Source organism: Myotis davidii, unplaced genomic scaffold, assembly GCF_000327345.1.
Source record: "Myotis davidii unplaced genomic scaffold, ASM32734v1 scaffold233, whole genome shotgun sequence".
Classification (NCBI taxonomy): Eukaryota; Metazoa; Chordata; class Mammalia; order Chiroptera; family Vespertilionidae; genus Myotis; species Myotis davidii.
In genome coordinates, this window is record NW_006285917.1 from 924,580 (window position 1) to 938,595 (window position 14,016).

Below are 14,016 nucleotides of genomic sequence, written 5' to 3' on the forward strand. Positions count from 1 at the left end.
CCAGAATTCTTGACTTCCTGAAATAATGAAGTTGAGGACACAACCTGTCTTTCCTTATATCCTCCCTTTCCCTTTGTCTCTTAGATGAGAGTCGAAGCTGTTTTGTTTGATTATTTGTTTGTTTTTAATTCTTGGGATTAGACAGCTCAGAGAAGGGGAGAGAATGAGAGCTCATGGGCCTGAGGATTGGGCTGTCCCTCCACCCTCAGCCGTATGTTAGCTCTGAAGATTCAGTCCAGTCGTTACTTTAAGAGATTTGTTGCTGTTTCCAGGTGTCATAGTCATTCTGTGTAGTTGAGTCAGCAAGCTCAGGTGTACACAAGGAGATGTGCTCAGAACGAGGGGGCTCTACACCTCAATTGGATTTTTAATTCAGGAGCCAGAAGATGTGGGGGATGGGATGCGGACGTGGAAACTGAAGAATTTGGAATCCTCAAAGATGTTAAAAGGTGGAAGAGGAGGGACTAAGGAGGGCAGAGCCTAGGATACTGAAACTTGATCAGTGGGGCAGTGAAAAGGAAGCAGAAATTAACTCTAGGAAGAGTTTATGACTTAGAGTGGGAGAGTGTGAGACAAGACTAGGATTAACGTGGAAGGCCAGCTTAGGTCCTGCAGGCTAAGAGTGATATCTCTAAAAGGGTCCTAAAACCCTCAGGGACTGGATACTAAATATGACTTCACCTCCAGGTATAGTGGCAAGAGCTGTGTGTAGGGGTGGATTGAGGTAAAGGGGAAAAAATGAAGTGGAGAGACTTTAGGATATTAACTCTTTGTTTCCTAGGAGGGCACGTATCTCAAGGGAAGGATGGAAGAATCATCAATAAGCCGGGTACCATCTCGGGGAGGAGTCAGCTTTCTGAATGTGGCCCGGACCTACATCCCCAATACTAAGGTGGAATGTCACTACACCCTTCCCCCAGGCACCGTGCCAAGTGCCAGTGACTGGATTGGCATCTTCAAGGTACACCTGGAACCCCTTTTGCTCAAGTTCATGGGCCATGCGTTGGTTGGAATAGGGAGAATGACTAGGCTCTTGGATTCTCAGCCTCAAGTTGATAGAGAAGAAGGGAAAAGATGGCAAGATGACAGAGAGTTTTCTGTATAAGCAAAGCTCATCTCCCCGTCTTAGCTTTGCTCTCTTTTGACACATTATTGTCCCCCCACTTTCCCTGTCTTTCATCATCCTTGCCACTGTAACACAATCCTATTCTCCCATTCATTCCCTCAGCCCTTTCTACCATCTATAGCTGGTAGTCGCATCACCATAGCCCTCTCTCACCTTGGACTTTCACAGGTGGAGGCTGCCTGTGTTCGAGATTACCATACATTTGTGTGGTCTTCGGTGCCTGAAAGTGCAACTGATGGTTCCCCTGTCCATGCCAGTGTCCAGTTCCAAGGTACAAGGGAAGATAGAGGACTGGGAGGGAAGAGCCAAGGGGGATAGAGGTTTGGAAAAAGGAAGTGGGCTCAGAAACACAAAAGTTAGGCACAGAGAACAAGGAAAAATAAGCTCAAAAAATAAAATTATATCCAACAGGCTCAGCAGACATGGGGTTATCATAGAATCAAGGACTTAGAGGTGGAAGGACCTGTACAGTGCAACTAATTCCACCTCCTACCGAAAGAAGCAGGAACTAGCGAGTAGGGAAGAGGGGAAAGTGGTGCCGTATATTGAGAAGAAGGTGGTCATTAGATTGTAAAAGACCTGGATTCAAATCTCAGCTCTAATACTTATAAGCTGTTTGACACTGGGAAAATTACTTAACCTCTATGTGTCTATTATCTTAACATTAAAATGAGATGCCTGGTTTATAGGGATAATAAAAGGATTTTAACACTGTGCCTTGTACATGGTGGGCACTCAATAAATATTATTATTATTATTATTATTATTATTATTATTATTATTGAAGGTGGATTTGGGAGAGGAAGGAAAGGACTAGGCAGAAAAGAGTGAGAAGAGTATCCCAGGGAACAGAAATAGTGTATGGGAGGTGGAGAGGAGAGAAAACAGAATACGGAACAGGAAGCAAGGGACCAGAACCAAAGAGTGGATAATAAAATATACCAAGGGGACCTGCTGAGCACTGCAGGGCCTGGGATCATACTGCGGTCCTGGGTCCATTCTTTTTCCCACAGCCAGCTACCTGCCCAAACCAGGAGCCCAGCTTTACCAGTTCCGATATGTGAATCGCCAGGGCCGGGTGTGTGGGCAGAGCCCCCCTTTCCAGTTTCGAGAGCCAAGGCCCATGGATGAACTGGTGACTCTTGAGGAGACTGATGGCGGCTCTGACATCCTGCTGGTTGTCCCCAAGGCAACTGTGCTACAGGTGAGAACAGAGCAGCAGCTGCTCCTGGGCAGGGGAGTGGGAGGACAGCATTGCCAGGGGGCCCGTCCCACTGCACCTTCCCCTCGGCTATAGCTTCAGCTGGAGACCTCACTGGGAGTTATACAAAGTCTTGCCTCCAAGAAAGCCTCCATCTAACATAGACAGACATGAACACGTAGGGCAGGAAAGCAAGCCACCCACAGACCAATGTTACTGGATTCCATAAGAACTTTTTGAGTTTCTTCTTCAAGTGCTTCATCCTGCCCTAGGCCCTAGAGGATACAAAGGGTAGAGGGAGGCCACTCCAGGGAAGGAGCAACCAGAGGAGGGGAGGATGAAACCCACTTCCAGGACAGGTGAGGAGTGGGAACAGATAGACAGGGCCCAGACCTGGGCTGTCCTATACTGGAGGTGCTAGCCTCATGTGGCTCTTGAGCACTTGGAATGTAACTGGCCCAAATCGAGATGTACTGTGTGGGTAAAATACTGACTAGATTTTGAAGACCTAGTGTTAAAAAAAAGTGTACAGATCTCCATAATTTTTTATATTGATTACATGTTGAAATAATAGTTTTGATAGACTGAGTTAGAAAAAATATTATTAAAATTAATATCTTTCTTATTAGTACTTTATTTTTAAGTGTCTACTATAAAATTTTAAATTATATATGTGGCTTGTATTATTTTTCTATTGAACCAAATAGAGAAGAATTAGGGAGTAGAGACAGATGTTAGCAAGGAAGACTTCCGGAAGAAAGGTGAGGACAGTGCTAGATGGGGAGGAAGTACACTCCCCAGGCAAGAGGACGGGCCTGAGGCAGGTCAGAAGAGGAGAATGAGTAGCTTGTCTTTGATTTAGGTAAACTCCAGCCCTCTAGAACCCTCTAAACACATGTAATCAACACAAGAATAGGAAGAAGATGTTTATATCTTACATTAGTCAGAGATATGTAAGCTCCTACACTGTATTCTGTTTTTATATTCATCATTCTCATTACAATTATCTTGCAACAACCTAGGCTAAGGGATCACTTTACAGATGACACAGACATTAAGAGAAGTTAAGTCACTTGTTCAGAGTCACATAGCTCATAAACATTGTGTTGGAGATTTAAACCCAGTGTCTGACTCCAGAAGCAATAGGTTAAAATTAGGGGCGCCATCTGTCTTGTCTATGTGGATTGAGAAAGATTTCTACCAGATTTCTGCAATTGCTGAGCCAAGGAGTGGGCCAGCCCTCGAGTGGGAAGAAGTAAAAGAGAAGAGAAAAGAAACAAAAAAAGAAGTTAAAGAGGAGTGGGGTCCTAGTTGGTGTGGCTCGGTTGGCTGAGCATCATCCTGTGCACCGAAAGGTTGCCAGTTCTATTCCCAGTCAAGGCACATACCTAGGTTGGGAATTTGATCCGGGTTGGGGCACGTATGGGACGCAACCGATTGATGTTTCTCTCTCACATCAATGACCTTCCTCTCTCTCTAAAATCAATAAAAACATTTTTTAAGAGGAGTGGGCAGTTAAGAGTGCTGGGAGCTGGTGGGTGGTGGACAGACTTCATTAGCACACAACTCACCTCTTTGTATCCTGTGCTGATGTATCTTCCCAATCCTGAAATGAATCTGCAGAGGGATGGGATGGGACCTTGGAATGGGTGCTGCACAGCACACCCTCTTCTCCTCCTGCCCCCTGTAGAACCAGCTGGATGAGAGCCAGCAAGAGAGGAACGACCTGATGCAGCTGAAGCTGCAGCTGGAGGGGCAGGTCACGGAGCTGAGGAGCCGCGTACAGGAGCTGGAGACGGCCCTGGCGACTGCCAGGCAGGAGCATGCGGAGCTGAAAGAGCAGTACAAGGTGGGATTGGAGAGGGGGGCGGGACAGGGCCGGCTGCTCACCGAGATCCAAAATATTAACCCAGTGAAGAGGGTAAAGGGGAGATATTAGTGGGCTTTTACAGATGGTTCTGACATGAAAGAAATAGGCTTAAGTTGTAACAAGTAGGATTAAATTTGATATGACAGGAGCCATGTCCCAGATTTGTAAAAGACTCAGTTCTCTGAACACAGGAATGCTGAGGTCGGGTTGGGGTAGGTATGTGCGCTGGTGAGGGAATTTTTCCTTGTGTCTTTTTTCAAGGAAGGTTACTGGGTAAGGGGGTTGGAACAAACTCTGGTTTGCTCCTTCGAAGCCTTTGCTCCAATCTTTGGAATGAGTCTCAACTTTTCTCTTCTGGGGGAACCTTAATTCCAGGGGCTTTCCCGGTCCCACGGGGAACTCACAGAAGAGAGGGACATCTTGAGCCGGCAACAAGGAGATCATGTGGCACACATCCTGGAGCTGGAAGATGACATCCAGATCATCAGTGAGAAAGTGCTGACAAAGGAGGTGGAGCTGGACAGGTGAGGGGACCTCCTGTGCCCCATTACATTTCCTGTGACCCTGGAACTCCAGCTTCCTGTTTCAGGGAGGGCTCTGTCTCAGGTGGTTTTTCTTTCCTTTCTCAACTTCTCTTAGGGTATTTCGTTAACTGAGGATATCTTTTTCTGCCTCGCTCTCTTCCATCTTTCCAAACTTACTCTGTATTCCTCACCTTCAGAATTAATTGTAGTTACCATTTATTATGTAGCAGGAGCTAGGAGTAGAGGATTTGAAAAAAGAGAAGTGGATAGAACAGTCAACACAAGATAAGAGAGGATGGATTTAGGCTCGTACCACAGCAAAGAATAAGAGTAGACTTGTTCTCACTGTTAGGAAATGATAGAACTGGTGATCCATGAATGTTATGGAATCTCTGCCCTGAAAAATGGAATAAATCATAGATTTTTAGCACTGAGAGCAATGTAAGGTATTCAAGACAACATGTAAGAGAAGATCACTACCTCAGGAGGCAGCCTCTTTACTACTGGACAGCTGTCATTTTTGTACCTCTTGTGTTGATTCAAGCTCACCCATTCTGTAACGTTCACACTTTGGTCCTGCTTAAACTTCTGGAGCCACATAGAATAAATTTCTTTCTTCTGGCAGGCAGGTATTATTTCTAGCAAATAACACACCTACTGACCACCTCCCCTTGCCTGTTCTTCAAGAGAAATACTCTAATTCCTTTTTCCGCCGAATGACATAAGTTTCTTTCATTCAGTACTGGTAGATTTGATATTTTTTCAAACTCTTTAAAGGAAAGAGGCATTCTATCCAAGGCCCAGAGTAAAAAGTGAGTTTATCCCTGAGGCTTCTTCAGTTCAGGATGTTAGTCTTGCCCTAGGGAGATACTAAATGTCTAGGTTCTAAATCATGGAATAGAAAATCAGGGGTCAGACTGAGCATCTGGAAAAGATTAGTTACTGTCTAGACCAGGGGTCAGCAAACAATGGCCCATGTGCCAAATCTCACATGCCACCTGTTTTTGTACAACCCACAAGGTAAAAATGGTTTTGATAGTTTTTAATGGTTGAAATATTTTTGACATGTGAAAAATATGTAAAATTAAAATTTCAGTGTTCATGCCCTAGCTGGGTAGCTCAGTTGATTAGAGTGTCATCCCGATATGCCAAGGTTGCAGGTTCGATCCCCTGTCAGGGCATATCCAAGAATCAATCATTGGATACTTGGACAAGTGGAACAACAAATTGATGTCTCTCTCTCTCTCTCTCTCTCTCTCTCTCTCTCCCCTCTGTCTCTCCTTCCCTCCCTCCCTCTCTCTCTCTCTCAAATTAGTAAATTAAAATTTTTTAAATTCTCAGTGTCCATATAGTTGTATTGGAACAGCCATGCTCACTTATTTACTTATTATCTATGGCTTATTCCTCACTACAGTGACAGAGTTGAGTGGTTGCCATGGAAACCACATGGCCTACAAAGCCAAAAATATTTACTGTTAGGCCTTTTACAGAAGAAGTCTGCCAACTTCTCACCTAGACCAAAAGTTTATAATTAATAATGACTGTCACTTGTCTAGAAATGACTGGATTCTGGTCTCTTGACTGAGTGAAAACAATGAGGGAACCATCGACAGGACATTCCTTAAAATGATATGAAAGAGAAAAGAAAAACTGTTTATTTCTAGATTGTGCTCTAGAATCGGGAGTCTTGGGTACTTAGGGCTTAGAACTCGGTTTGGGAATTTGAGCATCCCACAGAGAAGCGGCGGTCTGGGCCCAGAGGAGCACCAGTAGGAGAGCTCAAGACAGAAGTTCGAGTCCTTCATTCCTTCTCTGGTGACCGGTCGGTTATCTGACATTCTGTCCCCCACTCACAGAGTTAGAGACACCGTGAAGGCCCTGACTCGGGAACAAGAGAAGCTCCTTGGGCAACTAAAGGAAGTACAAGCAGACAAGGAGCAAAGCGAGGTAAGGGCTCAGGGTTGGTTTGCTTTCTCAATTGTTCATCCAGTGTTTATTGAGCTCTTTCTGAGTGCTGGGCACCAAGGGCGATAGAAATGTAAAGAAACATTGTGTACACTCTCCTGGGGAACGTAAGTCAGGATCAGTCAAAGGGGAATCTAGGAAGTATCAACGGGGAAGTGTAATCAAGTGCGATGGTGCTCCACAGAGATGAGTGGGAGCACATTCTGTGAGGGACAGTAGAAAGGACATAAAAGGGGGACACAAGCTAGTTCAGTATTTCTAAACTTTGTTAGCAGCAGGATCTTTTCTCCCCCATCAGTGAAGTTTTGCATCCTAAGTGCCCACTGAATAAGTAACAGCAATATTTCATTACTGTAAGTTTATTTTTATAAATGTAAATGTATAATATTTACATATAAGATAGTAAAAGCAATTAGGTAATTTTTATGAATACCAAACTTGGAAACTGGAGGTTATGGATGACTGTTCAGTCAGCCTCAGTGGCTAGTTAGAGTATTTTGTTACAGCTGTACAATATCGAGAACACCTTGCGTCACACACAAGTAGGTGCAAATTGATAACAGTTTTTAAACTGTCCACCTTGCAATCTCATTTTTCTCTTCACTTCAATAGAAACTACAATAGAAACTTTATTCTGAGATTTATATAAAAATTAATTAACCTGGCCCTCGCCTGTTTGGCTCAGTGGATAGAGCATTGACCTGCAGACTTAACGGTCCCAGGTTCGATTCTGGTCAAGGGCACATGCCCAGGTTGTGGGCTCGATCCCCAGTAGAGGGTATGCAGGAGGCAGCTGATCAATGATTTTCTCTCATTGATGTTTCTATCTCTCTCTCCCTCTCCCTTCCTCTCTGAAATCAATAAAAATATATTTTAAAAAAGAATTTAATTAACCTGGAAGCACATGTCAGTGGGTTGGTGATCTCCAATGTGTTAACTTGTGAGAGTGTGCATTTTTCACATAATTTTTAATATTTTTAAATATTTGAAGTTTAAATTAAATATTTTCAGAACCTCTAAATGACTTCCTAAGAATCCTAGGCTTCTGTAGAAGGTTGTTTAAAAACCATTTGCTTGGCAGTGATGAAAAGGTAGAATTTGAGTAGGCAGAGATGAAGGGAGGCCATTCTAGAAACAAAGGAAAACATGAGCAAAGGCTTAGAGTCCGGAACACTCAGGGCAGTTGAATATGTGAGTGAAGAGTTTGAGATAAGCCCTGGTCAGATTGTAGACACTCTTGAGTTTAATCTTTATTCTGTAAGCAGTGAGAGGCACCGATGATTTTCAAGTAGGTGACATGTACCCAAAGATTAATCTGATTGCCTGTGGAAAATGAGCTAGTTGTGAGGTTTTTCAGTACTCCAAGCAAGACCTGACCAGAGCCTGAGCTAACATGTTGTGGAAATAGTAGAAGAGAAAATGGATGTGAACAAGATGAAGAATGGAGAATCAATAGGCTTTTCTATGGGCTGCTAGGGAGAGAACAGATCCAAGCATGGCACCAGGGTGTCCAGCTTATGTGACTTGGGAATTAGTTTGAACCATGGATAGAAATAAGAAAGGAAAGACCTATAGTAGAATGGGAGGTAGAATATGTTGAGTTTGAAGGAACTGGAGGACATCTAGACTGAGTTTTTATTTAAAAGAAAAAGTGGAGAAGCAGAAATGAGACATGGGCTACCTAGTTATGTAAGACCCTAGACTGTGACGCTGGATACCGCACTTCCTGGGAGTGGTAGACTGGATGTTCAGGATTGAGTCACTTTGAGCTGAGAACCCAAGAAGGGGTGACGAAAGCTGAATGCTTGAGTTTGTGTTAAGTCTGAGAAGTGGAACCTTGACCTGTCAGCACAATGGTTCACTTCCCTGGCCACCCCTTTCCTTACCTGCTCTTCACCTCCATCAGGCTGAGCTCCAAATAGCACAACAGGAGAATCGTCGCTTGAATTTGGAGCTGCAGGAGGCTAAGGGCCGGCAGGAGGAGCAGGGTGTGCAGACCCAGCGACTAAAAGACAAGTTGGTTCAGATGAAGGACACCCTAAGCCAGGCCCAGCAGCGGGTGGTGAGTGAAGCCTTTAGGCAACAAGAAGTAGAGAAAGTTGCAAGGACTCACTACAGAAGTCTGGGGAAGGATATGACTAAACACTAAACAACTCAATCCTGAGTCCTAATGCAGTGGGGGGAGGAGGTAGCCTAGTTAATATCTTCCTGGTTCACAGTGACGTACTGGGAGCCCTGATCTCCATCTCTTCCTTTCTTCTGAGGCTGAGCTGGAGCCCCTGAAGGAGCAGCTTCGAGGGGCCCAGGAGCTTGCAGCCTCAAGCCAGCAGAAAGCCACCCTTCTTGGGGAGGAGTTGGCCAGCGCAGCTGGAGCCAGGGACCGCACCATAGCCGAACTACACCGCAGCCGCCTGGAAGTGGCTGGAGTCAACGGCAGGCTGGCTGAGCTCAGTCTGCATTTGAAGGAGGAAAAAAGCCAGTGGAGCAAGGAGCGGGCAGGGATGTTGCAGAGTGTGGAGGTAGAGGGATGGAGGGACCTGGCAAGCTCACAGCCATCACCCCCACCTCCATGTGGTCAGATCTCCTAGGAGGAGAGAAAAAAAAGGGGGCAATGGGAACCTCAGAAGACTTAGGTGGGGAGGAGCTGTGAGGGAGGAACACTTCATTGTCCAGGTGTGACTCATCCCTAAATAGTGTCCCAACCCTGATCTCTGTAGCACCTTGGTTACCATCTTGATTCAGAAACATGGACCGTTCTAGGCACCAGACCCTTGCCCTAATGCCCATTACTGATCAAGCAAGTCCCTTGCTTTCAGGCCCCTTCCTTCATTCACGGGTTTGAGGGAGTGGGGGAGGCAAGAAGGGGAAATGGCTCCAAAAGTAGAGGAAGGTCACAGTGAGGGATGGTGCGATTGCCAGTGGTGTCCCTTTTCCTTCATCTTCCCATTTTCCTTTCTGGCCATCTCCCAGGCAGAGAAGGACAAGATCCTGAAGCTGAGTGCAGAGATACTTCGGCTGGAAAAGGCAGTTCAGGAGGAGAGGACCCAGAATCAAGTGCTCAAGACTGAACTGGCCCAGGAAAAGGATGCTAGCCTGGTGAGGCGCCAGCCACCCCTGAACCCTGGTCCTGTGACCTCTTAAAGCCAGTGCCCCCTCTCTCTTAAGTGCAAGGGGCTCCCTTATTTATTGGGCAACATCTCACTTGCACATCTCCAGCCCTCATTGGTTTGAAACATGCAGTGTCCCTTTCTGCTCTTAGGGTACACATTTGGGCCTAGTAGTGATGACTTGGGAGAAGTATGGCTTGCCCCTTCCATGCCCCTGCTATGTCCCTGCACCCAGCCCAAGTCATCAAGGTCCACACTCAAGTGGCAGAGACTGAATTTCCCATGGCCAAGGGAAGGGGCTCATGGAAAAAGTGTTGGGGCTTCCCCTGTGTGTGTTGGGGCAAGGGAGAAACGAAGGCACAGAGACATGATTCTAGGTTGTTGGGTCCCAATCCCAGAGCCCGGGTTTTTTAGGTACATTTTAGGCTCCTATTCCATGTAGCCCTTTCCCTCAGGTGCAGTTGTCAGAGGGTAAGCGGGAGCTGACAGAGCTGCGGTCAGCCCTGCGTGTGCTCCAGAAGGAAAAGGAGCAGTTGCAGGAGGAGAAGCAGGTGAGAACTGCCTGGTGGCCAGAACTGAGGGCTTGAGGACTAGAAACTGTGTCTCTTGGCTTAGGAACCGGTACCTCTAAGAGGACCCTGAGACTAAAAATGGGACCATTACCAGCTGATTTGGCAGGATGAGATGATTGCTAGGGGAGAGACATTGTAGGGGGCGAAGGAGGGCCCTTGGGGTCGGGGTGGGGGGCGGGGGCTGTGAGGATCTACCTTAAGCTTCCCCACCTTTGGTGAAGGTGTCTAATCCTCGGGAGCTCAGAGTTAATATTGGATGCAGAAGGTTCTATAGCCCGGCAAGGTTGGCATCTTTCCAGCCTCTTGCACCTCTTTCCTCCCCAACACCAGGAGCTGCTAGAGTACATGAGAAAGCTGGAGGCCCGCCTTGAGAAGGTGGCCGATGAGAAGTGGAATGAGGATGCTGCTACAGAGGATGAGGAGGCAGTTGCAGGGCTGGGTCTGTACACCCCCAATTTTGTGACACCTCTTCCCCGCTCCACCTTGCCCTGTTGGGGAGAGTTCCATGTGACCACCCCTGGGAGCTGCCGCTGCCTTCTGTGTTTTGCCTTTTTCTTCCCAGACTCGCCCTTATCTGATTTAACTGGATCTTTTATCCAAAGGACTCAGAGCTGATGCAACCCTCTAACGATGTACCCTTCTTTCTCTGCCCACTCCCTCTCCTACAGGCTGCCCGGCAGCTCTGACAGACTCAGAGGATGAGTCCCCAGAAGACATGAGGCTCCCACCCTATGGCCTGTGTGAGCGTGGAGATCCAGGCTCCTCTCCTGCGGGGCCACGAGAAGCCTCTCCCCTAGTTGTCATCAGCCAGCCAGCTCCCATCGCTCCCCACCTCTCAGGGCCAGCTGAGGACAGCAGCTCTGACTCGGTGAGCAGGGGCAGGGAGGAGGGGGTTGGGCCAAACTCAAGTGGCCCAGCCTCCAGAGCAGGAAGACAGGCATACGGGGCTCTCATTTTTCTTTGGGGAAGAAGAGGCAGGCCCAGCCTCTCTCCAAGGCCACCCAATGGACACCACCACAAAACCCAGTCCCACTCAATAGCCTCACTACTCCCCACACTCATTTTCTTCTTATCCACCAGCTGCCTCCAAAACACCTTTCCTGCCCCACTCTTACTGCAGCCCTCTGTTCCCTGTCACGGCCCAGACTGTTCTTCCCTTACCTGTCCCACTGTGCTACTCCCCCACCTTGGACACTACCCCAAACCCAGCCTATTTCTTTGATGCCCAGGAGGCTGAAGATGAGAAGTCAGTCCTGATGGCAGCTGTGCAGAATGGGGGTGAAGAGGCCAACCTGCTGCTTCCTGAACTGGGCAATGCCTTCTATGACATGGCCAGGTGAGAGTAAAAATGGGGGGCAGGAGAGAGGCAGGAGAATGCCAGCAGAAAGGCTGTCCAGGTGAACAGTCCCTGCCCTTCCCCCAGCCAAGAACAGGAGACATAGGTGTGATTGACACAGAAAATTATCTACCACGCTAAATCCCAGGTGCCTTCGTGTAATCCTTCCCCTCAGCTTATCAGCACACATGCACTCAGAGGCCCTGCCTGTAACTGGCTTCTGTTTTCTAGCACCATCTTTCGTGGAGCCCAAATTGCCCTGCATCCTCTCTCACCTGCCCCTAACGTTTCCCCAACCACCAGGTAGGTTCCTAGGCTCCATTGGGGGAGGAAGGGAAGTAGGAGACCAAGCCCACAGGGACAAGAACAGAGAAGAGACGGATCCAGCATCCATCTGACCACCCCTGATATGCTGTCTCTTTCCTGACTTCCCTGGGGGACCCTTTGGGTGGTGAAGCCACAGGGGTTGGGAATTCAGGTATCAGACTGCCCCCTCTGCCTTCCTTTTCTTCTGCAGGTCAAGAGGGGAAGGCAGAGGGAAGAGAGATTTTATCACCTAGTCCCCAGCTTTGCCTGGATGTGAGATGGGCTCAGGGTGGGGTGGGGGTATGCTGTCATCCTTAGCTGGAGCAGGAAGATGAAGGACGATGTCAGGCTCATTTTCAGCTTCATTAGGCAGCAGATAGAGATGGAGGGAGGAGAGCAAGAGGTTGGGGGATGGGCTCTGCACTGTGGGGACCAGCAAGGACTAGAGAAGGAGGGCACAGGGAACCAGAAAACTCCCTAGCACTGTGGGGAGAAAGATGCTATGGAAGAGGCTCGGAGAGAGGGAACTACCAGGATGCTGTATTAGGAACAAGAGAATCTGGAACCCAGGTGCATGAGTCCCTCTCCCTGAGGTCCGCAAGTCGATAAGGCAACAGAGCACACTGACCCTCTCCTTTTCCCTCTGTCTCTCTTTAGTGGCTTTGCAGGGGGTCCCTTGTCAGAGGCCAGCACTGGGGGCCCTGCCACCCCGCCATGGAAGGAGTGCCCTATTTGTAGGGAGCGCTTCCCAGCTGAGAGTGATAAGGATGCCCTGGAGGACCACATGGATGGACACTTCTTCTTCAGCACCCAGGACCCCTTCACCTTTGAGTGATCTCACCTCTCCCTAGTACAAGCACAAACACACACTTAAACACATAGACACACTCACACACAGACACACATTTAGGTCTCATGCCTCTTTTCCAACTCAGTGGGCTCCATGATATTCTGTTCCCTAAGAACCACTCCTGCGTGCCGTTTTTATTCCAAGCTCTCCAACCTCATCCTCTCCCATCAGCCCTTTTGTCCAGGCAGGGGTCCTTCATGGAAGAATGGCTAATTTACCCCCTGAAAGCGGTTTGGGAGAAACCAGAATGGAGGAGGCCTCCCCCACGGGGAGTAGGACCTGCCCCCTCCTAGCCCTGGTTGCTTCTGTCACTCACCAGCTACTGCAAGCACCACCACCACTCCACACACACACACACACACACACACACACACACACACACACACTCACAGTCTCTGATGCCCCAAAGCCAATCCCTGGGGCACCCTACCCTCTCTTCTTTTGGGGTCTATGTTTGTTCCCCTGGGTTTCCTCTGAGGCCTGCATTGAGGCAGCAGCATGGACATCATGACCTCCTCAGGTCTCAGTTCTGAACTTCATTGGTTCCTCTTACTGTCCCCGCGCCCCCCCCCCCCATTGCCTTCCACACTCCACCCCAGCCTTTCCCCGTACCATTAGATATTAAGTTTGGAGGTTTCTTTTTGTATTTTTGAGGTTTTCTGTACTCTTACCTTCTGCCCCTCCATGCCAACCCCCCTCCCCCCACACTGTCCTCACATGGAAAGAATAATGCATTGTGCCTTCTGTGAGGGATGGGGGAACAAATGGTCCCAGGTCCCCCCACTTCCCAGCCCTTCCTCCCTCCAGGTTCCCCATAGCAGTAGAGCTTTCTCCCCAATATCCCTCCCCCTATCTGTAGTTTGGACAAATATATTTATATGGTATGTATAACTCTTCTAATAAAATGTGTTCTTATTATAAGGTGTGACTAGAGCAAAGAATGTCCAGACACCTGGCTCTTAGACTTCGGTGGAGGGGTAAGAGAGGGAGGGGGCTTCAGGCGGCTTTATCCCATTATGCATGCTGCGCTGGCCACCAGTGGGAGGAGGAAGAGGGAGGAACCTTTGTCCCAGGTGGAGGTCTGGCCTGGAGAGTACTGCAGTGCAAGAGGAGCAAACTGTGGGTTGGTATTGGCTTGCTCAGGTTTTAGTCCTGGATT

At 48.0% G+C, this 14,016-nt stretch overlaps 1 protein-coding gene across 4 annotated transcripts in view; it reads left to right on the forward strand.

The window, feature by feature from the left end:
* The window catches only part of CALCOCO1 (calcium binding and coiled-coil domain 1), a 15,497-nt gene extending 1,719 nt beyond the window's left edge, over nt 1-13,778 (forward strand). For 2 of the 4 annotated variants that reach the window (XM_006756958.2, XM_006756957.2), the window contains exons 2-16: nt 782-961; nt 1,295-1,397; nt 2,140-2,330; nt 4,018-4,176; nt 4,573-4,721; nt 6,578-6,668; nt 8,593-8,748; nt 8,951-9,205; nt 9,657-9,782; nt 10,249-10,344; nt 10,696-10,804; nt 11,034-11,233; nt 11,595-11,701; nt 11,933-12,004; nt 12,665-13,778. In XM_006756958.2, the coding sequence (XP_006757021.1) occupies nt 806-961; nt 1,295-1,397; nt 2,140-2,330; nt 4,018-4,176; nt 4,573-4,721; nt 6,578-6,668; nt 8,593-8,748; nt 8,951-9,205; nt 9,657-9,782; nt 10,249-10,344; nt 10,696-10,804; nt 11,034-11,233; nt 11,595-11,701; nt 11,933-12,004; nt 12,665-12,842 (2,148 nt within the window). In that variant the 5' untranslated portion in view covers nt 782-805 and the 3' untranslated portion in view covers nt 12,843-13,778. Of the gene's footprint in view, nt 1-38; nt 688-781; nt 962-1,294; nt 1,398-2,139; nt 2,331-4,017; nt 4,177-4,572; nt 4,722-6,577; nt 6,669-8,592; nt 8,749-8,950; nt 9,206-9,656; nt 9,783-10,248; nt 10,345-10,695; nt 10,805-11,033; nt 11,234-11,594; nt 11,702-11,932; nt 12,005-12,664 lie in introns of those variants that run through there. The other 2 variants (XM_015559576.1, XM_006756960.2) reach the window with 2 other exon arrangements.
* Nucleotides 13,779-14,016: the final 238 nt, after the last annotated feature.